The sequence below is a fragment of the Urocitellus parryii genome, chromosome 15 (assembly GCF_045843805.1).
Source record: "Urocitellus parryii isolate mUroPar1 chromosome 15, mUroPar1.hap1, whole genome shotgun sequence".
NCBI lineage: Eukaryota > Metazoa > Chordata > Mammalia > Rodentia > Sciuridae > Urocitellus > Urocitellus parryii.
The window spans coordinates 1,759,419-1,783,499 of record NC_135545.1 but is presented as its reverse complement, the minus strand read 5'-3'; the positions used below and the strand labels follow the sequence as shown (position 1 = coordinate 1,783,499).

At 43.7% G+C, this 24,081-nt stretch overlaps 1 protein-coding gene across 2 annotated transcripts; it reads left to right on the top strand.

Moving 5' to 3' along the window:
• The first annotated feature begins 663 nt into the window (after positions 1 to 663).
• On the top strand, positions 664 to 23,660 carry Znf667 (zinc finger protein 667). 2 transcript variants are annotated; one of them, XM_026381304.2, is made up of 6 exons: positions 664 to 2,038; positions 2,762 to 2,892; positions 4,777 to 4,862; positions 6,483 to 6,609; positions 8,996 to 9,088; positions 20,640 to 23,660. In XM_026381304.2, the coding sequence occupies exons 3-6, from the start codon at positions 4,836 to 4,838 to the stop codon at positions 22,217 to 22,219; spliced, it is 1,827 nt and encodes a 608-aa protein (XP_026237089.1). In that variant the 5' UTR covers positions 664 to 2,038; positions 2,762 to 2,892; positions 4,777 to 4,835; the 3' UTR covers positions 22,220 to 23,660. The 2 variants fall into 2 exon arrangements, with proteins under 2 accessions (XP_026237089.1, XP_026237090.1); XM_026381305.2 differs by lacking the exon at positions 664 to 2,038 and adding an exon at positions 2,211 to 2,319.
• Positions 23,661 to 24,081: the final 421 nt, after the last annotated feature.

Below are 24,081 nucleotides of genomic sequence, written 5' to 3'. Positions count from 1 at the left end.
TTTAGATGGCAGTTAATTGGTCAAGCATTAAGTGACGTAGCCACATTCCTATAGAGCTCAAAGTCACAAAGTGTAAGAAACAAGACTATTTGACAGGCACCTGTTCAATCTCTGGCTTTGAAAACCTGTCCCAGGGACATCCTGTGCTGCATGGCCACCAGCCTCCTGGGAGTCATCCAGTGGATGGAGCTCTTGCCTGGTTTTGTGGCAGCCCTGGACTGCAGGTGTTGACCGCTGTGGCCTGTGTGCCCAGCCAAGCCAGTTTGAACCTCCACTACCTCAACCAGATCCTGAATGTCAAAAAGCAGAGTGTCTTATCTCATGCCTTTGAGGAACTCAGGATCTTTGGGCAACCCAGGCTCTCTAGAGGAAACCGCCTATGAAAGACCAGCAGAGGAAACGCTGGACGCCTTGGCAGAGTTTTCTGAAGACCTTGCAGGCAAGCCCTGTACACTGGAGGACTGTCTCTTTGGGAGTGGTGTCCTAACAGTTAAACTGGGGGGAGATCTAGGAACTTGTGTGACCAACAGGTAGACCCCAAACAAACTAATCTGATTATCATCTCCTTCCAGTGGACCCAAGCAGTAGGACTGGACTGAGAAAACCTGGGTGTACTCCCAGGATGGTGTGTCCCTCCACAACCTGCTGGCCACAGAGCTGACTGAAGCCTTAAAAATAACTGGACTTATCATCCTTGGTCTATTCCAGAAAAGGCACTTAAATGGCTGCCTGCCCTCTCATAAAGACATTAACAGCTATCAGGCAAGTCCCCAGCTTCCTTCTGCAGCTGAGTGGGGGTTTTCTGTTTGTTTTGTCTTCCATTCTTGCTTTTGAGGACAGCTCTGGAAAGAATGTGTCACCTCCCACCCTGCCTGCAGGATTTGGTTTAATTTCTAGTTTATTTGGATTGTCTGATGTCCTGCTTCACGTGATACCCCTATACCCGTACCTTAATAATGACTTTACAAAAAGAAAAATAAGGAAAAATTCCCCGGGGGTGGGCGGGGAGGAGAAAACCTGTCCGGGGACATTTACAATCCAATAGGTAGGGACCCATGGTTAATTTAGGTTCCCTAAAGAGAAGCTGACAGAGGTGAGGGGGAAAAGACAACCCTTGCCTCAGGCATTGGTTCTTCATCATAATGTTCTTATAATTTCACGTAATAATCAGGTCTGGTTCCTCCATCTCCATACCTAGTTTCCAAAACTCACAGGGCCACGTGCCTGAGAGTGCAAGCCCTGGGCTGTGCGCTCATCTGAACCACCACAAAAACTGCGTCTCAACACACCTGGTCACAAAACGTGGCTTTCCACGCATAAATCACGAAAACTGGGATCTAAAGAGGCAGCCAATGAGGCATCTCAGGCTTTCTGTGTTGCACCTGCAGCACTGAGTCCTGGTGCAAACGCGGGCAGACAAGTGCGGCCAGTGCCCCCGCCACACACGCACACTCTCCACCGGTGAGCACCCGAGCCCAAAGGGCCGCACGGGACTCCATCTCTGTGGGGCGTGGAAGCTAGCGCAGAGCTCTGCGTTTGCGCAAAAGCCTGATGGATGCTGAGGAACCCGCGTCCATCAAAAACGGGACTCTGCATGCGCGCGCAGCCACTCGTCACCTCGCCGCCGCCACGCCTGCTCCCCGCCGCGCAGGCGCAGTTCACAGGAGCGCGTGCCCGGGGGCTTCTGGGAAGCCTAGTCCGGGATCGCGCAGAGCAGCCCGGGCCTCCCCGTCTGCGAAGGGGCGGACTTGTCTCCTGGGCCCTCTCTCGGTCGGCTCTTGCCACACTGGACAGATGGGAATTCGCGCGGCTGGAGCCTCCTTAGCCCCGCGTCCTGGGCGAGGCCCTCCACAGTCGTGCCGCCCGGAGGCTTCTGAGAGTTATAGGCCGACAGGTCCGTGAGTAAAGCCGCCTCGAAGCCCACCAGCCAGGGGCGCGGCCTGAGAACGCCGGCCGGACGGCGAGCAGAGAGATGGCGCGGCGAGCACATCAGGGCGGGGCCTCAGCCCAGAGGCGCGTGCACGCGGCTTCCCGCCGGGTGAGGAGCGGGTTGGCTGGCGGCTTGGGCTCCCTTCACGTGAGCGTGCTGGCGTGGCTTCACGCTGAGGGGCGGGGCCGTGGGTGGGGGCGGGCCTTCCCGCTCGGGGAAGCCCTGGGGGCGGGGCCGTGCGGGCCGGGGTCCCGGGGGCGACCGCGCATGCGCGGGGGTTATGGCGCAGTTGTGGCGGTGGGCGCCACCAGGACGCTGGTGTGGAAGTGTCTGAGAGCTAGTGCCTCGGGTGATGGGCCTGGGACAGCTCCCGATTCTGCGACAGCGAGGTGCGTTGGGTCTAGGGTCACAGGATGGTGCCACATCAAAGGTTGGTGGGTGCGAGATTCTCTGACCCGGGGTGATGGGCCCAGGATGGCCGGATTCTGCAGCAGTGCTGGGTGATGGGCCTGCGTGCTTTTCTGTTGCTCTGGTGTGTACACTTGACAATCTGATGTGGCTGTTTATCAAGTCCATGAGACCCTGCTGAGGACTGTCAGTGGCAGTGTGACTAGGTTTCTACCAGATCTTACTTAAACCTGTGGAATTGGAGGTCTTCCAGAGAATTGCACGACTGTGCAGTTGAGTTGGGCTACACTTGTAACCTGAGGCGGGAGCTAGTGTTTTGGTGCTCTTTCTGGCCCTTGGGAGTGGCCTACAGGCTAGTCTCAGCCATCAGCAAGCATACTTCCCCCTGCATACCTGAAATTCTGAATTACACATTTTTTTCAGCATCAAGCCACCGACAAAGCAAAAAGAAGTCCATTTGGGGGTTTCCTGAGTTGGAAGGAAACAATGGAAGGTTGTAATACTCCTTTCCTGTGGCTGCTGTAAAAAGTTGCCCATGGCTTCAAACTATACATGTAAGTATTCAATGTTTACTAATTGATCTTAGCTTTATTTGTTGCTGTTACTTTTTACTACTGTTGTGTTTTACAGAGAGGAGTAAAGAGTTTGTTCCTCCTCTGATCTTCTTCAGGGGACAAGTTAGAGGGCTGTGACTAGCAGAACTGTTTCTCTGTGATATGGCTCCGGCGTAAAATGATTGAATTCTGCCTCTGGTTCAGCACCCAGAGGGAGGTTGGGCAGTCTCACTGGGTGTGTTTCTCAGGCCTTGGCAGCATGAACAGGAAATGCTCTGGCTGGTGGCTTAGCATGTGTGAGGCTCCCAACACCAGAAAAGTACAAAATCAGTAAGTGATCTGAAGAAAAAGGAGCCATGTTGGAACATAGGTTCTGTGGTTTGGAAGAGTACTGTCCTTTATAGGTGTAATAGAAGCATGTACAATGTAAACATTCCAGTAGCCTTGTTGAAAACAAGTGAAAAGAAGCAAATATGCCGTTAAAGTTCATTTTAATGACACGTTTTATTTAAGTCAGTGTATCCCAAACATTATCATTTAACCTGTAACAATGGAAAAAAGCATGTGAAGTATTTCATATTCTTTTTTCATACTAATAAGTCTGTTTATTTCATAAAATTGACTGTTGGAAAAATAGAGCAACACACCAAATTGTTCTAAAAATGCTTTAAATTTCATAATAGATTTTTATCTAGAGATTTTTGAATTTACTATTCAGTTGTTTCAGTAATGAATTAATTGGAATTCAAATACAGTTAATGCCTCGGTTGCACTGACCTTATTTCCATTGCTAATCACTTGTGGATTGTGGCATTTATACTGGATGGCATAGGTGTCTCTCACTTAGGCCTGAGACTCCTTTAGATTGGAGGGGGTATTTTGTGTTTTTCTCACTGTGATGCTGGAAGTTGAGCCTAGGGCCTTGTGCATGCCAGGCAAGCTCTACTGCTGAGATACATCCTCAACTCAAGGAGGTGGTTTGACCATCTCCCCTGCATTCCTCCTACCCTAGTCCACACTGTTGTTCCCCCCCATAATGTTGTCCACCCCCCCATTGTATCACTATATAACCAACTTCTGCTTCATCTCTTGCTTCCCTCATATCCCAAACAAATTTATGGCCACTCCCCAACATTTTGTTAAATGTAAAGTTAGATTTTGTTGCTCCCTGCTCAGCCCCTCCCTTCTCTCCTCTAGTGGTATCTCGCACTTAGGATCAAATCCAAACTGCTTACCACCTTCTTGATCTTTCCCTCCTGCCCTCCTGCCTCACTCTGCTTCAGTATACGACCTCACTTCCTTATTCACCAAGCCAGGCCTGCTGTGTGGCCTTTACACCTGCTGTACCTCTGTCCAGAAGCTCTTCTCTGTGACTTGGTAGCTCACATTCTTTCTGCATTCAGACCTCAGCTCACTGTCACCTTCTAGGAGAAGCCTTCCCTGACCACCACATCATTCTCTGTTCCTGTACACTGGCCCTCTTCCCTTCATAGCAGTGACCTCGGCTGTCATTGTGCTCCATGTGGATTGCTTTTCTCTGTTGCAAGTACAGGGGCACGGGAGCAGGTACTGTTTGTCCTAGCTTGTTGCTCTCCCCAGTGCCAGGGGCAGTGCCTGGCACCTTTAGATGCTTAATACATGCGTGTCAAGTGGAAAATGAGATAATAGCACATTCCTCATTTGCCTCCTGATCAGGAGCCTGCCATGATCCTAAAAGTGGGCACTGTTGGCCATGGCCTGACTTTGGGAGAGGGCAGGCTTGCTACAGATACCATGGCATCCGTGCAAACACTTGTATTTGCACGTCATGTCCAGGTGAGGGTCCAGGGGACTGAGGGACCACTCAAAAGGTCCACTTGACCCCATGACCTCTCTTCTCCCCAGCACTGCCTTCCCAGCACTCCGCCTCTCTCTGAACGTGGAGCCTGAAGGGAAGGGAAAGGATGCCTGCTGCACGGCGCAAATCCAAGGTAAGTGGCAGGTCCTCCATTCTGTTTCGTAAGGTGTAGCCATTTGCTTTCCTTCCAGAGACTTCCTGCCTGTAGGAGTCTCCTCGTCCGTCCCTGGTGTTCTCCCAGTGATATTGGAGAATGAGCGGTGAGAGGCCCAGGAAGCCGCCCAGGGCCCTGTGCCCATTCCTCAGCATCCCCAGGGGCCCTGCAGTGCTGGCAGAGTGCCTTCTCCTGAGGGGAAGACAAGAACCCTGTGGTTTCTCTGGGTGGGGACAAGGGCCCACGTGAGACCTGCGGAGGCAGAGAGGATTCAACATGTGCTTCATATTCGTCCCATTGGTGGCTTTGTTTCTCCTTGTAAAACCCACATTAGCACAGAGTAGAGTCCTCCAGCAAAGATGCAAGTCTGAGAAGAACCTGCGGGTGCTTTGCAGGCAGGGCCACACGGTGCACTAGCCTCCTCACCACTGGACATTGGAACAGTCTTCAGGACGGGTGTGGAACAGTTTTCCAAACAAGCACGTTTCTCTCTGTGTTGGGGACATTCATTCTTTTCTGCTTTCATGACAAATTCAAACTTGGCCTCTCAGCACGTTTCTTATTGTGCAGTCTCATGGGCCAGGGTCCAGGCACAACATGGCTTAGTGGGGTTCTCTGCTTGGGTCTTCTAGAGCTGAGGTCAAGGTGTCAGCTTTGTATTCTGATATTCATGATGTTCTCTTGGCCCCCCCTTTTCCATCTTTAAGCCAGCAACAACCAACAGCCAAGCCAGACTCCATGTTCTTTAACAGAGTCTATGCTTAGGAGCTTGAATGGGGAGCCAGACTGCCAGGTCCTCCTGTGAAGTCAGCTGCCTTGCCTGTGTGGCCTCAGATCCTTCACTTGCACAGTTAACTGTGGTCCCGGGGGCAGGTCCAGGACCTGTGGTTCACAGGAGCACTAGTGAGCCAGTTTAGGCAGGTGCTAAAGATGCCTTTCTTCGTGAATTCCCAGCATGTCTGAGTTGGTCTGCTTTTTATTCAACATAATATTTTTTGGTTTATTTGGGTTTTTCATATTGGAGATTGAATCCAGGGGCACTCTGCCACTGAACTATACCTCCGGTCCTTTTTATTTGATTTTAATTTTTAAATTGTTTGGGTACTGGGAATTGAACTCAGGGGCACTTAACCACTGAGCCACATCTCTGTCCCTGTTGTGTATTTTATTTAGAGACAGGGTCTCACTAGCACCTTACTGTTGCTGAGGCTGGCTTTGAACTCTAGATCCTCTTGCCTCATCCTCCTGAGCCACTGGGATTACAGGTGTGTGCCACCGTGCCCGGCTTCATTTTTTAAGACAGGGTCTTGTTGAATTTGCCAGGCTTGCCTGGACATGTGATCCTCTTGCCTTATCTTCTGGGATCGTAGGTGTGTGCCACCACACCTGGCATACTCTTTTAATAGCAGTTATATCATATTGCACTGCATTTTATTTAATTTATGTAAAACACTTGCACCCTTTAGCCTCAGAACCCCCAGTGCTCCCTGCATGATTCCTGGTACCATGTGTTGTCTGTGTTGGGATGAGGCTACCATTTTCTCCAGCTTTGTGGAAGCATAAGGTCATGGTGAATGGACATTTGATTTTTCATTTCAGGCACCAGTGACTTTTGGGGACTTGGCTATCTACTTCTCCCAGGAGGAGTGGGAATGGCTAAGCCCCATTCAGAAGGATTTGTATGAAGATGTCATGTTGGAAAACTACAGGAACCTGGTCTCACTGGGTAAGGCCCTTCTCTCCATAATCCAGAAGAAGCCTATTAAGGGACATTTGTCAATTAGGGTCTAGTTAGGGAAATGGATGCTAATCCAGTTGTGGTACTTATTTGTTTGTGTTGGTTTTTTGCTTTTCTTTTTATTTTTTAACAGTTCTATTATATCATTCACTTAAAATATAGTTTGTCTATATGAAGTACATAATTCAGTGTTTTTGTTGTATTAACAGAGTTGTACAGCCATCACAACCAATTTTTCTTTCTTTCTCTCATTTCTTTATCTATCTATCTAGCTAGCTAGCTATTTATTCATTCATTGGTACTGGGGATTGAGCCCAGGGGCACTTAATTACTGAACTACATCCCCAGACTTTTGTTTTTGCTACTGGGGATTGAAGTCAGGGACACCTGACCACTGAGCCACCTCCCCAGCTCTATTTTGTATTTTACTTAGAGACAGGGTCTCACTGAGTTGCTTAGTGCTTCACCATTATTGCTGAGGCTGGCTTTGAACTTGCCATCCTCCTGCCTTAGCCTCCCGAGCCACTGGGATCACAGGTGTGCACCACTGCACCTGGCATTTTTTTGTTTTGTTTTAAATTTTTTTGTAGTAGTAGATGGGTAGAATTCCTTTATTTTATTTGTTTCATTTTTATGTGGTGCTAATGCTCGAACCCAGTGCCTCATACATGGAAGACATGGAAGGCAAGTGCTTTGCCGCTGAGCCCCAGCCTTTTTTTTTTTTTGGAGACAGGGTCTTGCTAATTTGCTTAGTGCCTCACTAAGTTGCTGAGGCTTCCCATCCTCCTTCCTCAGCTTCCTGAATTACTGGGATTACAGGCATATGCCACCTGCCTGGCCACACAGTGAATTTTAGAATGTTTTCATTGCCCCTGAAGAAAACCAATACCCATTAGAATCACTCTTCTTTCCCTGCTCACCTGATTTACCAGGTTAGATGACTGCTATTCTTCCTCCTATCTCTATGAACTTGCCTGTTCTGGGGCTTGCATACAAATGGAATCTAAAGTATGTAGTCTCTTTGACTTAGCATAGTTTTTGAGGTGCGTCTATATTATAGCATGTATCAGAACCCCATTCCTGTTCATTGCCACGTAGTGTTTCCTTGTGTGGATAGACCACATCTCGTTTGTTCGTTCACTCATGAGCTCCCGGGTGTTTGGGTCATTTCCACTCTGCTGTGAACATTCATATGCCAGCACAGGGGTTCATATTCTGAGGAGAAGGGGAGTTGCACTGCCTGTTTGGTTTTTACTTCTGAGGGAGCCAGAGGCTGCTAGTTCTGGGAGTGCAGGGACAAAAAGAAAACCAGAGATGGAAGTCAGCAGAGCCCCTTTGGTGGACACTGAGTGGAAGCAGCTGCTAAAGTCCGACCCTAGTGTGACAAAGCTGAGCATAGAAGGGTAGAGCTGAGAGACAGTAGCCTACTAACCCATCTTCGAGCATCTGACCTCCTTGTTCAGGAAAATAATTGGTTTTGTGGAGTTAGAATGGAGCACTCTATTGGCTATAGCTGAGTGTGCATCCTCCTGGTATAAGACTTTAAAAACCAAACAATTTCTCCAACTGTCACTCACCACTCAGCACAGAACAGTGTGATGCCCCACGTGTTTGGAGTTTTCACCACACACCAGGCGATTCTCATGCCTGGCTGACAGTCCAGCTCTGGCACTACCTGGAGATGCATCAAACCCACAGCCTGGGGGCTTCATCTCCTAAGACTGCCTCATCTGGCAACTCAGGCCTCTGGGATTTCTGACCAACCCAACTATAAATTTGGGGTTCCCGTGAGTCCCCTCCTCAGGTTTTACCCCAGAACTCAAGAAAGCACATTACTGAGGCTTTACCAGTTAAATATCAAGATATGTCAGGATGCAGATGAAGAGCAGGAGAAGAGATGCAGGGGGCAAGGTGAGGGCAAGGTGAGGGGAAGGGGTGTGGAGCTTCTGCTCCCTCTCTGGTGGTCCACCTCCACAGGTAAGCAACAGGAAGCTCTCCCAACCTGTCTTTTTGGGCCTTGTCGAGGCTTCATATGTGGTCCTGATTGATGAGATCACTGGCCATCAGTGATCTCTGTCCAGCCCCTGTCCTTCTCCAGAGTTCTGGGGTGAGATGAAAGTCCCATCCCTCTGATCACATACTGGGATCCTCTGACCCATGTGGAGGCTCCCAGGAGTACCTGGCCACCAGTTATTTTCTAGGGTTGAGGGTTTATGTGTCTTACAAGTCACAGGATCACAGTGCCCATTCTCCAGCTGCCCTCTGTGTCCTGTGTGCCCCGCTGGGCTGGTACACCCTCACCCCTTTGACACAGGGCTTGGCCCCGACTGTGGTGCTGACAGTGAGCTCAGTTCCATGCTTGTCCTATGTGCAGGTCTTTCCTCTCGAAGGCCAAATGTCATTGCCTTACTGGAGAAAGGGAAAGCACCCTGGATGGTGGAGCCTCCAAGACGACGCCAGGGCCCAGGTGAGTGACCAAGGGCAGGGCCTACTTCTTACAGTTCAAGCTACTGTACCAGATGCTGGGTGGTTCATGAACAACAGAAACTCACGTCTCACAGTTGGAAGTTCAGTAGTGCCTGGGGAAGGCCTGCTTCCTGTCATACACGACCGCCTTCTGTGTCCTCTGGAGCTGGAGCAGAGAGGAAGCTTCTGCTTTCTCTTTTAGTAGGACTCCACTAGTGACCTGATTACCTCCAGAGGTGCCACCTCCACATGACATCCCCTGGGGGAGAGGATTTAGACAGACAAATCTGGGCCAGACCTGCATTTGGTCTGCTGTCGGCATTTTCTCTGCTGTCATGTAGGCACATTCTGCATGAGAGCCAGGCAGTCCTGAGGGGCAAGCTCTTGAAGCCCCGGGAGCCCACTTCACATGTCCATACCCAGGCCTGTGCCGAGAGGCCAGCCTAGATTCCTCCTTGGCTTCTCCTCAGTCATCGAGTTTCTCCTTGGACGTGGGACACCTGTGCCAGGAGTAGGGATCAGCAGTGTGGTGTAAGCCAGGCGAGGAGGCCACCTGCTGAGGCATCGAGCTTTGGAGACTTCTGGTTTCTTAGGGTACGAATTAAAAGAAGCCAGATGGCAGCACAGGGAAAACAGTAGGGCTCATGTTTTGACATTAAAAGAAGAAATTTCCTTTATCAAAATACTGTTTTTTAAATTACATAAAGTTCAGAGAAAGGAAAAGATGAAAAAAACAGCTACCTGTGGTTATTGGTAACTATACTTATTTTTTGAAAATTATCATAGTCATAAAATTCATATATTTCTGCTGTTTTCACAAGTTTTACTTGAAATATTCTATTAATAATCTCATTCCATTTTCTATTTAGATTCAAATTTCACATTAATGTCAACATGAGTGTGTGATGTGTGTATGTGTGTGCACACACTATGTGCACTTTTGCCCTTTTTGCTGTAGGACTGAGTCACAGGAACGGGATTGCTGGGTCAAAGGGTAGGATCACTTTTCAGACTAAATATTTCTGAATTGTGTTATAGATTTGTCAGCTTGCTAGCCCCCAGTAAAAACTCTGGGCACTAACTCTAGGTATTTTTCTTGTGGACAACATTTCCTGTGTTTGGTCGGCCATAGTTTATTGCTTGTGAATCCATAGGAAGCTTGTGCTTCATTTCCACTGGACCTTGCCCCATTAGCCCACTCCCTTTGCTGATTCTGCTCTGTACTCTTTCACTGTAGTGGATCCCAGCCATTGGTCTAACAGATCAGCACCATGGACAGAAACAAAGCACAGTGTCAGTTTGATTTTCATACTCACAATACTGGATATTCTCATTAAAAACTTTTCTCAGCTGGGGTTGTGGCTCAGCGGTAGAGCACTCGCTTAGCACGTGTAAGGCCCTGGGTTCGATCCTCAGCACATAAAAATAAATAAATAAGCATATTGTGTCCAACTACAACTAAAAAATAAATATTAAAAAAAAACCCCAACTGTTCTCTTGGCTTATGAAGAACTTACTGTGTGCAGGTTCTAGGCAAAGGGCCATAGTCCCCGCAACATTTGTAGGTACCTCTGCATTCCTGGGCAACAGATGAGGATTTGAGTCTTGAGTTAAATAACTTGTCCAGGGTCTCTCATCGGGCAGACAGTGGGGCAAGGCTTGGAGCTCTGGCAGTGTTTCTTGACCCCCATATAGAGCTGCTCAATACCATACTCTCCTACCCCGTAGACCATACTGTTTTTCTTATGTACTTGCTGGCATTTGTTTTCTGATTTAACTTATTCTCTTGTAAATTGTCTCCTCATGATCTCTCTCTCTCTTTTTTGTAGTTGTAGGTGGACAGCGTGTCTTTATTTTGTTTGTTTTTATGTGGTGCTAAGGATCGACCTTATTGCCTCTCATACGCTAGGCAAGTGCTCTGCCACTGAGCTACAGCCCCAGCCCCTGATCTGTGTCTTTCTTATAGTGATTTTATGGTTCTTGCAAAGAATGTCAGCTTGTATAGGGAGCTTTATTATTAAAAATACATTAACCATTATATTTTACTATTACTTTTATAGAGCTTTATGGTTATTCATAGTAGTTGGGTTCATCCAGTTAGCTCATAGTCATAGTCATGGAAATTGATTTCAGTTCATGCTACAGCCCTTCTCTCCCCCTTTCCCTCCAGCCCTCCCTCCCCTCTCCCCTTCTCCCTCTTCTTTTCCACTAGACTTCCTTTCACTTGTCTGTTAATTTGATTTGATTGGTTCTTTATGTAATCTTATTTTCTCCTTTTCTTTATTTTACTTCTGCTTCCACATGTGAGAGAAAACATTTGACCTTTGAGTCTCTGAGTTTGGCTAATTTCACTTAGCACGATAGTCTCCAGTTCCACTCATTTCCCAGAAAATTCCACTCTTTTTTTTTTCATAATTCTTTTTTTTTTAAAAGAGTGTGTGAGAGAGAGAGTTCTCTCTTTTTTTTTTTTTTTAAAGAGTGAGAGAGAGAGAGAATTTTTTTAATATTTATTTTTTAGTTTTTGACGGACACAACATCTTTGTTTTTATGTGGTGCCGGGGGTCGAACCTGGGCTGCACGCATGCCATGCCAGGTGAGCGCGCTACTGCTTGAGCCACATCCCCAGCCCTCATAATTCTTTTTAATGGCTGAGTAGAACTCCGTGTGTGTGTGTGTGTGTGTGTGTGTGTGTGTGTGTTATCACAAATTCTGAATCCATTCATCTTTTGATGGGCATCTGGGTTGATTTCATAGTTTAGCTCTTGTGAATTGTGCTGCTATAAACATTGATGTGGCTGTGTCGTTTTAGTATGCTCATTTTAGATATTTTAGGGAAACACCAAGGACTGGGATAGCTGGGTCATATGGTGCTGCCATTCCTAGTTTTTTTAAACAAATCTACAAACTGCTTTTCAGAGTAGTTGGACTAAGCAGCAATCCTAACAATGTACAAGTCTTCCTTTCTCCCCACAGCCTCTCCAGCATTTATTGTATGTGTTCTTGATCATTGACATTCTGACTGGAGTGAGATGAAATCTTAGTGTAGTTTTGATTTGCATTTCCCTAATTGCTAGAGGTATTGAACATGTTTTTCATGTATTTACTGGCATTTTGTGTTTCTTATTTTGAGAAGTTTCTGTTTGGTTCTTTTGCCTATTTGTTGATTGGGTTGTTTGGGTGTTTTTGGTGTTAAGTTTTTTGAGTTCTTTGTGTATTTTGGATATTTAATCTCCTATTGGAGGAGTAGCAGGCCAAGATTTTCTCCCATTTGCAAGCTCTCTCATCATGCTCTTAGTTCTTTCCTTAGCTGTGCAGAAGCTTTTTATCTTGAGAGTATCCCACTTATTTTTTTTCTTAATATTTTTTAGTTGTCAGTGGTCTTTTATTATATGTGGTGCTGAGGATCCAACCCAGGGCCTCACACAGGCCAGGCAAGTGCTCTACCACTGAGCCACACCCCCAGTCCGATAGTATCCCACTTACTGATTGTTGGTTTGTTTCTTGTGTTTTGGGCCTTGTTCAGGAAGTCTGTGCCAGCACCTACACGGTGGAGGGCAGACCCTGTGTTTTCCTCGAGCAGTTGTACAGGTGTCCAAAAGCCCCCTGTGGCTACCATGCTCTGTTCCTCCCAATTCACAGCAAATCATTACTTATACTCAACCATATGTGGAAACTGTCACAAAATTTGCAAGATTTAAAACAACAAGAAAAAATAAAAAATAACCCTCCACAAAGTATGTAAACTGAAACATCATGCTTTGAGAGAATTATCTTAGAAAAGAAAAAGTGGTTATAACAGTTTTATTTACCTTTTAACTTCTGCTGGATCTCTAATTTTCCTAGCCTTATATTTAAAATGTAGGTTTCAGGACCTACAAGATTTACTAGGCTTATGAAAAACCAGTTAAGACAAAAGGAAAAAAGTGTCTCTTTTAAATCCAAGCTGCTTGGCTGGCTGTCTTATCTGTTTTCAGCCAGCTTTCTTAACTAGTTCCTCCCTAATGTTACAACACGGAAAGAAAAAAGTAGAAACATTCTAAATGTATACGCTTTCTTTTTGAAAACAGGTGAAACACTACATGAGAATCCACTCTGCCACCTTCCCTGCCTCTGCACCTTGTCTCTGTCTCCTCTTTTATTATTATTCTTTACATATAGATTCTAGTGTAATTCCTAAGTGTCTGATCCATTTTTATTTGCATTCTGTGCACGTGAAAGATAGAGGTCTAATTTCATTTTTCTACATATAGCAGTCCAGTTTTCCCAGCACCATTTGTTAAAAGGCTATCTTTTCTCCAAGATGTATTTTAGCACTTTTTCAATATCAGACAGCTGTAGGTTTGTGGGTCTGTCTGCCTCTTCTGTGCTGTTCCACTGATCTTCCCGACTGTCTTGTGTAGTACATGCTGTTTTTGTCATTGCAGCTCTATAGTGTGATTTAGATCACATGTTAAGATGCCTTCTACTTCTGCTGCTTCTGTGATGTTGTCCTCTACTTTTCTACTTCTGCTTTTCTTGCTTAGTATTATTTTGGATATTCTGAGTCTCTTATTCTCCCAAAGGGATTTAAGAAATTTTTCCTTTCTAATTCTGTGAGGAATGTCATTGGTATTTTTATGGGGATTGCATTGGATCTGTATATTGCTTTTGATAATATGGCTGTTTTGACAATATTAATTCTGTCTATCCAAAAACATGGGATGTTTTTCCATCTTCTAAGGTCTTCAATTTATTTCGTCAGTGTTCTATAATTTCCATTTTCATTGTAGAGCTCTTTTACCTCCTTGGTTAGGTTAATTCCCAAGTTGCGGTGGTTTTTTTTTTTTTTTGGAGGGGCGGGGTATGGATCTTGTACATATGGGATCTTATCACCAGCAAACAGAGATAGTTTGATTTCTTTTCCTGTTTGCATCCCTTTGATTTCCTTTCCTTGCCTGATTGCTCTGGCTAAGATTTTGAGGACTATATAGAATAGGAGTCATGAGAGTGGACAGCCTTGTTTTGTTCCTGAATTTAGTGTAAATGGTTTTAGTTTTTTTTTTCCATTTAGTATGATGTGGGCTTTGGGTTTGTCATAAGGCCCTTATGATGTTGAGGTAAGTTTCTTTGAGCTGTAGCTTCTCCAGCATTTTTAACATGGATTTTATCAAAGGACTTTTCTGCATCTGCTGAGATGATCATGTGATTTGAATTTTGTTTCAGTGATGGATCACATTCATTGATTTGTGTGATTTCTATATCTTTATGGTTCAATTTGGGCAGGTTATATGTGTCTAGAAATTTGTTCATGTCTTGCAGATTTTCCAGTGTATTGGAGTGTAAATTTTCAGAATAGGATCTGATAATCATCTAAATTTCAGAGGGGTCTGTGTTGATATCTCTTCTTTCATCTCCAATTTGTCTTTTTAAAGAACCAACTCTATGTTATATTTATCCTGTATATTGTTTTCTTATTTTTAATTTCATTGATTTCAATAATTTTTGATCATAATTATTTTCTGCCTTCTACTGGTTTGGGGGGTTAGTTTGTTCTTTTTCTAAGGCCTTGAGTTTGGAGTATCAGCTAATTTATTTGGGATCTCTAATTTTTTTATTATAGGCTGAGAAGGTAAATTTAGCTGTTTTGGGGTGGAATATTCTGTAGATGTCCTTTGGGTCCCTTTAATTTATAGCATTGTTTAGGTTGGATTTATCTTTGTTGATTTGTTGTTGTTTTGATGTCCTATCTATTGGTGATAAGGTATTGAAATCCTCCAGTATAATTGTGTTGTGGTCTGTGTAGGACTTAATGTCATGAGTAGTTTTTCCATGTAAGGGTGCATTGACAGATGCTTACTATGGTTATATCTTGTCTGCCGCAGGCTTCTCTCAGCCCAGGCCGAGCGAGCTGGCTGAGCCCCGTTCCTGTCGCTGCTATCGCCGAGCACTGCCTGCGGCACCCCTGCTGAGCGATTCCCTGCTGAGCTGTCAGTGCACGCGGGCTTGCAATCTTGCAACCCGGTTGGGCACAAAAACACAAGCCAGTCAAACTGAGACAAAGTTTTATTTTGAGAGAGGCCGTGTGCGTCCCCTAACAAGTGGGTCCACCACGTGTGTTCTACCTGAGCCGGGGGGGCTTCCACTTCCCCCGGAACACCCTCCTATCATCCTTTCCCAACCAATGGGAACTCTCCCATTACAAGAGTGACATGAGTAACCTGAGTCCTGAAATGGGCCCAGCTAAACAGCATGAGTCCAATTACCATATGAATGTGAATTGCTGGCTGGCAGTCATTAAATCCAAAGGTGCCTGTATCAATATTTTTGCTGTGGCTCCTAACACTTGTCGAATTATTTCCTTTAGTAGGATGGAATGGCCTTCATTGTGTCTTCTGATTAATTTTTGCCTGAAATGTACTTTGTCAGATATGAGAATAACTACTCCTGCTTGTTTTCTTGGACCATGTGCCTGGAATATTTTTTGCAATCCTTTTCTCTTCAGCGGGTGGATGTCTTTGCCTATAATACGGGTCTCTTTTAAACAGCATATAATTGGATTTTTTAAATCCATTCTATTAATCTGTGTCTTTTCACTGGGGAGTTGAGACCATTAGCATTCAGTGTTAGTATGGATATGTGTTTGTGGTTTCCTGCCATTTTAAATTTTTTTTTGCTGTATTTTAGCCATTCTTGATTCTCACTTAGTGGCTTTTTATTCTATTGTTTGTTCTCTGTTTGAGGGCTTTGGAAATTATCTTTTAGTTTCTCTGTGTGAAGTTTATCTTTGGATATTCTTTATAGTGCTGGTTTGGTATTCATGAATTGTTTTAGTTCACTCTTATTGTGGAATATTTTAATTTCCCCCTTAAAATTGAAACTGAGTTTTGCTGGGTATAGTAACCTTGGCTGGCAGGTCTTTTCTTTTAGAGTTTGGAGCGGCTCATTCCAAGCCCTCCTTTATTTTAGGGTATGAGCAGAGAAATCAGAAATGGACCTTATTGATTTGCCTCTAAATGTGACCTGATATTTCTCTCTGCAGCTTTTAATATTCTTTCCTTGTTTTCCATTTTAGGGATTTTGGTTATATGTCTCCACAAACTTCTCATTTGGCTGGGTCTATTTGGGGTCCTGTAAGCCTCCTGTTTGTGGTTGTCTATCTCGTTTCTGATATGTGATAGTTTTCTATAACTATCTCATTGAAAATGTTCTCTGTGCCTCTAGTTTGTATCTCCATGTTCTTTTCTATCCCAGTGATTCTCAGGTTCAGTCTCTTAAAGTTGTCCCAGTTTTCTGGTCATGTTCTGTTCATTTTTTTTCTTTATTATTTTTGGACTCAGGATCATATACCCTGTCCTCAGTGGCTAAAGTTCTGTGTTCAAGGGCTGAGGTTGGGTTTTCTACACCACCTGTTAGTGATGCCTTCAAGTGAGATTATAATTTGATTGATTTTGTGTTTAATTTCTGAGAGGTCTGCACGGTTTCTTTGCACTATCTCTATTTCTGTATTAAACATTTCCCTGTAATAATTGTTCTCTTATTTCTTCCTTAGATCTTCTTTTAGCTCATTGAACATTTTGATAGTTAGTTTTTAATAGTCTCCCTCTGGGTTTTCATCTGCCTCACTGTCAGTGAGATCCTTTGTTGGGGGATGTTGGATTTTGGGGGGACATTTGTCTGTCTGATTTCTCATGTTTTCAGAGGTCTTGGTCTTGTGCATCAATTTAAATGATTCCTCTACCTCTTTTTTTTTTTTCCGAGTGTCCTTTTGTGTGTAGTTATCTTATTTGTTCTGGGACGTCTTCCTGGTTTTTGATGTATGAGTAGATGCCAAGGGGTGGGACCTGAGTTCCCTCTCTGGTGGTTCCTCCTTGAGTTTTATTGTTGGTTTGGGGCTTTTGTCTCTTCATTTCTTGAGTTGGTGTAATGTCAGGGAATGTTTAGCAGCAGGGTCTCCAGCCTGTGCACTTTTAATGTCCTCAAAATATGGGAGAAAAATAAACAATAGTGACAACTATTGGAAACAACAGATAGTAAGCAGTGTTAAATACCCAGTTCCTATTATGAGTCTTAGACATTAATTGCCACCAATGAACAGGATTGGTGGGTTCAGCAGTTGTCAGCAGTGAAAACAATAACCATGAACGCTAGCCACAGCTTTAAAGGAAACAGCAGGTGTGAGCTATTTCACCATAGTGGCAGTGACTGTTTTAGCTTTAATGGTGGGGGCAGGGGTATATCAACCATTTAGTTCTGAATGATGTAGAAATGCAGTTAACTGGGGAGGAAAGGAAATGTGTTAGCACATTAGAGAAGACTTCACAATTTCAGAAAATGAACAGAGAAAATTCAGAATAGCATAGCAGGTGATATTATGTAGTGGGAGTGGAGAAAATCAAAGCCTGTATATGGAGAGAGAATGTTAGAATTTGGTGAATAGCAAAGGATAAGATATAAGAGAAATAAACACATGAAAATAAGATATAAGAGAAATAAATATATGAAAAATCAAAGTGAAATATTCAGTCTAATCTCTTATATCTTGTGACGTCTTCTCTAATGTGCTAATAAGTAACACTGCTTACTACAGAACCCTCATAAGACAAAGCTAGAAAAAGACAATTACATTTTTAAAATGCTGAATATGAGAGAAAACATGACAAATAATGGTAATCTATCTGTCCCTGAAAGAGGACAGCAGAATTCACACGCTCATAGACACACACACAAATTCACACATGGGAGGAATAAGAAAAAAATAATTTAAAAAAATACATGTGTATTTTAAAAAAAGAAAAATATCCAATGTCTTAGTTGTAGACCAAAGTGACCTCCACCGAAATGGTCGAAATATTTGACCAGCATGGGTGGTCAGTGTCTGTTCAGTAGTCTTTCTCGTCTATTTTTCCTGAGTCAAGTACTAGTAGAACAGATACAGGGCCTTAACCCACGCTGTGGCTCTCTGAGCTGCCTGTGCACCTAGGATTGAAGCTGTGTGCCTTCATCTATCCTGATAATTCCTAGATTTGGTATTTCAGGTTATCCCATAATTTTTGGAGGTTCTGTTCATGGATTCTTACCATCTTCACTGTGTGGTCAACTTTTTTAAGATTATACATTTGTCTTCATTTTGTGAGGTTCTGTCTTCCAAATGATCTAGTCTGTTGGTGATGCTTCTGTAATTTTGTAGTGTCCCTGCAGGTTACCAATACCTCATCTTTAAGAGGGAGATCAACATTTAGAGCACTCAAGGTGAATAGTATGCATCCTTAAACCATATAGGTTCTGTTTAGACAGTTATAGTTTTTTCACAATAAACAGAAGCGGTGAATTTGATTAATATCTATAATGAAATAGTAGGTTTGCGTCAGGGTCTGCAGTTTCTGATGGTAGAGAGCAGGGGCGGGTGGGAGGTGAGAATAGAGAGGTGTTAGCTCACAACAAGAGTGAAGGAGGATCAAGAGAAGCAGGCTCGCAGGGTGCCTCTGGTGAACCAAGCCTGCAGGGACCTTGGTGAGGGTCTTCCAGATTCTGGCTGTTGTTTTTAGATTGTAGCGAGCATGTCCCTCTTTGGTGGCAGCGGCAGTGTCAAGCCTTCCAGGCCCCTAGCCATTGTCCTAAGATGGAAGCTTCCCTGACTAAAGATGATGGTGGTGGCAGTGGAGGTGTCCCAAGATTGAGGTGATTGCTTTCACAGATGGGGCTGAGAGCGTAGTTCCTGCATTGGCCAGCAGCGCTCTGATGTGTAGTGCTGCAGCAGGCTGCTACCTCCAGGCCCTGTCCATTGTCCCAAGGTGGAGGCTAACACCTTGGAGGGGTTGCGCAGGTAGCTGCAGTGTCCCAAGATGGCAGCAGGTGGGAAAGCCATGCGTTGGTAGACGGGGCTACAGCATGGTCACTCTCCTCCACATGTACGTGTTCACTCCCAGGTTTATATGCTCACATTGACCTAATGTACTGGGGTGAATTCTGGTATGTGCTGTGGTTTAAGGGACTTCTAGATACACAGCAGAGAGATGAGCTGAGGTGATGTTTGTGTCCACACAAAAAAAGTGAGGTCTTGAATGAGGGATGTGCAGAGAAGGAGAGGAAGAAGACAGCAGGGTGTGGGGCAGGACAGACTCGAGGGTGAGACCTGGGTTCCACTTGGCTGAGGCCCCGGCCTTGCTGTGAAGGTTTCCCTAGCCTCCCTTTCTTGACTCCCCATTGGCATGATTATTTTAAGGTACATCTCCTAATGGGAACTACAATGGTAGTTACTACAGATATCAAATAGCCACAGGTGCACAGAATTCTTCTCTAGAACGCTTTTAGGAGATTGTTGTCGGGGCTTTTAGCCCCCCGTCTCCTCCTGACCAGCGGGAGACCCGTGAGGTGGGTAAGTGTACACACTTGAAAGAGTATAACAGTAATAGATGTAGAGTTTCTCACAGCGATGTAGTGACACTCTTCAGTAAGTTCAAGTTCCATGTAACACATGACTATTATAGGAATAGAACACGAGCCACACATTTAATCAGAGTTTTTCTACTACCTACATGAAAATAACTTTAAAAACAGGCAAAATTATTTTGTTAACCCAGTGTATTTAAAATACTGCAATGTATGATCACTGTTTTTACAGTGAGATATTTTACTGCCCTTTTTTTGTACTACATCTTCACAATCTGGAGTGTATTTCACACAGCACATCAGACCAGCCATGTGTTGTGGAGCTCAGTAGACCCATATGCCTTGTGGGTGCTGTATTGGACAGCTCTGAACCTGTGTTGTGTTTATTGTTCCCTATAATTTCAGGTTTATAGTCAGTCTGCCGTACAATCATTTTAAATTATCTGGACTTTTGTGTCCTACTCCATTTCATCTATTTTGCCAGATAAGAGGTTCATTTTTATTTAGTCTAATCTTTTACCTTTTTTCTACTTCTCTGAGTTTAAAGTTTTCACTCTTGTAAAATCTAAATACTGAATTCTAATTGCTACTAGGTTTGCAGTCTTTAAATATTTGATTTCTGCATTTTGAGGGATTTATAATTTTACAAATGTATAATTTATAATATAAGATTCAATCATTTTAAAGAACATAATTCAGTGACTTTTTAAAAAATGTTATTTTCCACATTGTGTAACCATCTCCACAATTCTGATTCAGAACATTTTCATCACCCTACAAAGATCCCTTTTGCCAAGTTACAGATAATCCTGATTGACATCTCCAGACCCAGACAACTAATGGTCTTGTCTCTGTAGATTTGCCTTTTATAGACATTTCATAAAACAAAACTACATTTATTTGTCCAGTGACACCTATGGGGTTGAATGTGGTATGTGGTACAAATTTATCCTCGAAGTAAAACTTTGATTTATTTACTTTCTCATCATAAACTCTCCTGAAATATTAAATATTTCTTTAAAATCTTTCATATGATAATTCAAACCCCAAGAAGACACTAAAAAGTTATTGTTCTGTTTTTCACAGTTATTCTGATCAGTAATGATAATGATTGCATGCATATTGTAGAAGATTGATTTTTCAAGCACAGGAAAACAACCAATCAATTTTTTGGTATCTTTCAGACTCCAGGTCTAAGTGTGAGGTGAAGAAATTACCACCAAATCAGTGCAACAAATCTGGGCAAAGCAGCTGTCAGAAACCAGTTTCTACAAAACAAAAGGTTCCAACAGGGAGCAGGGGCTACAGCAAAAGTTCATTTCTAAGCAAACCCAAGAAAGGTAATTCAGGGAAGAAAGCCTTAAAATGTGATTACTGTGCTAAAACCTTTAGTCAAAGCATCTCTCTTAAACTGCATCAGAACTCACATACTGGAGAGAGACCTTATGAATGTGGTAATTGTAGAAAAGCCTTCAGACAGATCTCGTCTCTCATTCTTCATCAGAGAGTTCACAATGGGAAGAAAAGCCATGAGTGTGATAAATGTGGGGAAAGTTTCAATAACAAAATAGCCTTTATTCTACATAGAAAAATTCATAATGGAAAGGAAATGTCTAATTGTGGGAAGGGTTTGAGTTCATGCCCATCTCTCAGTGTACATCACAACATCCAAATTGTGGAGAGAGTCTACCAGTGCAGAAAATGTAGGAAAGTCTTTAGTCGGAAGTCATCCCTTTTAGTTCATAAGAGAATTCACAGTACAAAGAAAATACATAAATGCAATAGATGTGGGAGAGGCTTCAAAAAGAAACCAGCCCTTGTTACACATGAAAAAATTCATATTGGAGAGAAACCTCATAAAAGTGTGAAGGCCTTAAGTCAGAGTGTGATGCAGAGAAGTCACCATTTAGAGAATGCCTTTAAATGTGGAAAATGTGGGAAATCCTTTAGTAGGATTTCACCCCTTTTGCTTCATCATAAAATTCACGCTTCAGGTAAACCCTATAAATGTGACAAATGTGAGAAGGACTTTAGGCGCCTTTCAACCCTTATTCTGCATCGAAGGGTTCACAGTGGAAAGAAGCTGTACAGATGCAATAAATGTGAGAAGGTCTGTAATCGGCATTCATCCCTCATTCAACATCAGAAAATTCATAAACGGAAGAAGAAGCTCTTTGAGTGTAAGGAATGTGGAAAGATGTTTTCTGGAACTGCAAACCTTAAAATACATCAGAACATTCATTCTGAAGAGAAACCTTTCAAGTGCAATAAATGTAGTAAAGTTTTTGGTCGCCAGTCATTTCTTATTGAACATCAGAGGATTCATACTGGAGAAAAGCCCTATCAGTGTGAGGAATGTGGGAAAGCGTTCAGCCACCGAATATCCCTAACTCGACACAAGAGGATTCATACTGAAGACAGACCTTATGAATGTGACCAGTGTGGGAAGGCCTTCAGCCAGAGTGCACATCTTGCCCAGCACGAGAGAATCCACACTGGAGAGAAGCCGTACACCTGCAAGACATGTGGGAAGGCCTTCAGTCAGCGCACCTCCCTCATCCTCCATGAAAGAAGTCATACCGGAGAGAAACCCTACGAGTGCAATGAGTGTGGGAAGGCATTTAGCAGTGGCTCAGACCTCATTCGACATCAGAGAAGTCATTCTTCGGAGAAACCCTATGAATGTAGCAAGTGTGGGAAGGCGTATAGTCGGAGCTCGTCCCTGATTCGACATCAAAACACTCATTCTGAAGAAAAGGCCTAATGTTTTAAATCTGTGAAAGCTAAGAATGAGGTTATCAAAGAAGCAGTCACAGGCATGGGGGAAATGTACAGATCTTCTTTAGGGGGTGGGGTTGTGTCCTGAGAAACTCCCCAAGGTTGAAAATATAGTGAATAACACACTTGAAGTACCGAACATCAGAGCTTTGCAACACAGCCCAGTGCAGAGTACCGATCATTCATCATTGCACGGCTGACAGGGAGCTGTGCCCATTACTACCACCCAGCACCATGAAAGAGCATCATACTGCCTGCTGCTAGCCTCGGAAAAGATCACATCCTGAAGTACAGTTTCTACAGAACATATTGCTTCTGCCCCATCATAAAGCCAAAACTCACAGGTTAAGCCTTTGTATATTGAGGTCTGTCTGTACCTGTCTCTAATATAAATTCTGTATATATGGGGTGATATGATGATGTATCCCACTTTGAAAGCCAAAGAACAAAAGTCACTGGTGACTTTTGACCTCTGGATTTGAAACCAACTGAGGAAAGCTCAGGAGAAAGATAAGTCTTTTGAGGATGAAGGCTATTTTTCTTTGATGTTTTATTTCCTAGTGTAGTTTTGAAGAGACTTCACTGGCCACATGCCACACAATGGAATTGTGAAGTCTGGTTTTGTAGATGGGGCGTTGAGCCTGATTTGAGTTCACATGAGTTTGAGTCAGTTCCTCAGAACCAAAACTGTCTCATAAAAGGGAGTTCCTGGCAAAATAGGATGCTGCTTTCACCTGACAGTCTTTAGGGGGATAAAGACAGCACCTGTAATGGTGTGCAGCAGCAGTGTTCACCATACTGTCTTCATGGATTTGAAGACATGGTGTGAAAATTGAATATGTGCAAGACAGGCTAATGGGGAAGAACCATGAGGCAGTGACAAAATGAGGAACTTCAGAGCAGGGAGAAAATTTATATTTGAAAATAAATTGTTTATATTTATAGGACTATATATTGGTATTTTCATGTAATACTGATGTGTAATAAGTGACTTGTGAAATGTGTTGCAGATTAAATGTGTGTGTCACCCCAAAATCACATGCTGAAGCCCTCGCCCTCAATGTGTGATATTTGGAAATGGGGCATCTGAGAAGTATTTAGCATTACTTGAGGGCAAGGCTTCATGATGGGTCATTGCCCTTAGAAGAAGAGATACCAGAGAGCTTACTCTCTGCACCATGCAAGGACATAGGAAGGCAGATGTCTGCACCCAAGGAGACAACCCTCCCTGGAACTGGCCTGGTAGACATTCTGATCTCAGATTTCCAGCCTCTGGAACTGAGAAGTTAATTCTGTTGTTTAAGTCCCCAGTCTGTGGTGTTTTATTACGTCAGCTCAAGTGGACCAAGACACTGGGGAGCCTCTAGGTATATATACTGAGCTCTTTTCATTTCAGCTGTTTACCTGTTTCCAGTGTGTGTAAAACATGTCAGAAATAAAGTCAGAGTTCTGTTTTGTGATTAATTATATAGTCAGGCTTTTCTGTTTGTGTTTTCCTTCTGCAAAAAAAATCTACTTTTATGAATACTTGTATCTTGTTAATACAACTTTGTGGAATGTGGGATCACATGGGTTAGGTTATTTTGACTTTGACAAGTAAAAACAACAACCAGAATTGTGAGGAGTGAACATGCATGCAGCATAACCAACGAAGTTTCCCATTTAAATTCGACCTTTCAGATATGAAAAGTAAGCATTAAAAATAAATCTCCACTTGGAGTAAATGGGTGAGTAAGGGCCTGGGGGAGGCAACAGGAAGCATCTTTTCTCCTCCTGCTTCTGCACACGTGTCCCTGCTCTCCACCTTGTTCTTTCTCCCAGGCTGCCATATGAGTGGTTCCCGATGGA

Excerpts from the sequence above, each read along its gene's own strand:
- Znf667 (XM_026381304.2), top strand. The coding sequence starts at position 4,836 with ATGCCTGCTGCACGGCGCAAATCCAAG. Across the intron at positions 6,610-8,995 it reads CAGGAACCTGGTCTCACTGG|GTCTTTCCTCTCGAAGGCCA; the intron begins GTAAGGCCCTTC and ends TCCTATGTGCAG. Across the intron at positions 9,089-20,639 it reads AAGACGACGCCAGGGCCCAG|ACTCCAGGTCTAAGTGTGAG; the intron begins GTGAGTGACCAA and ends GGTATCTTTCAG.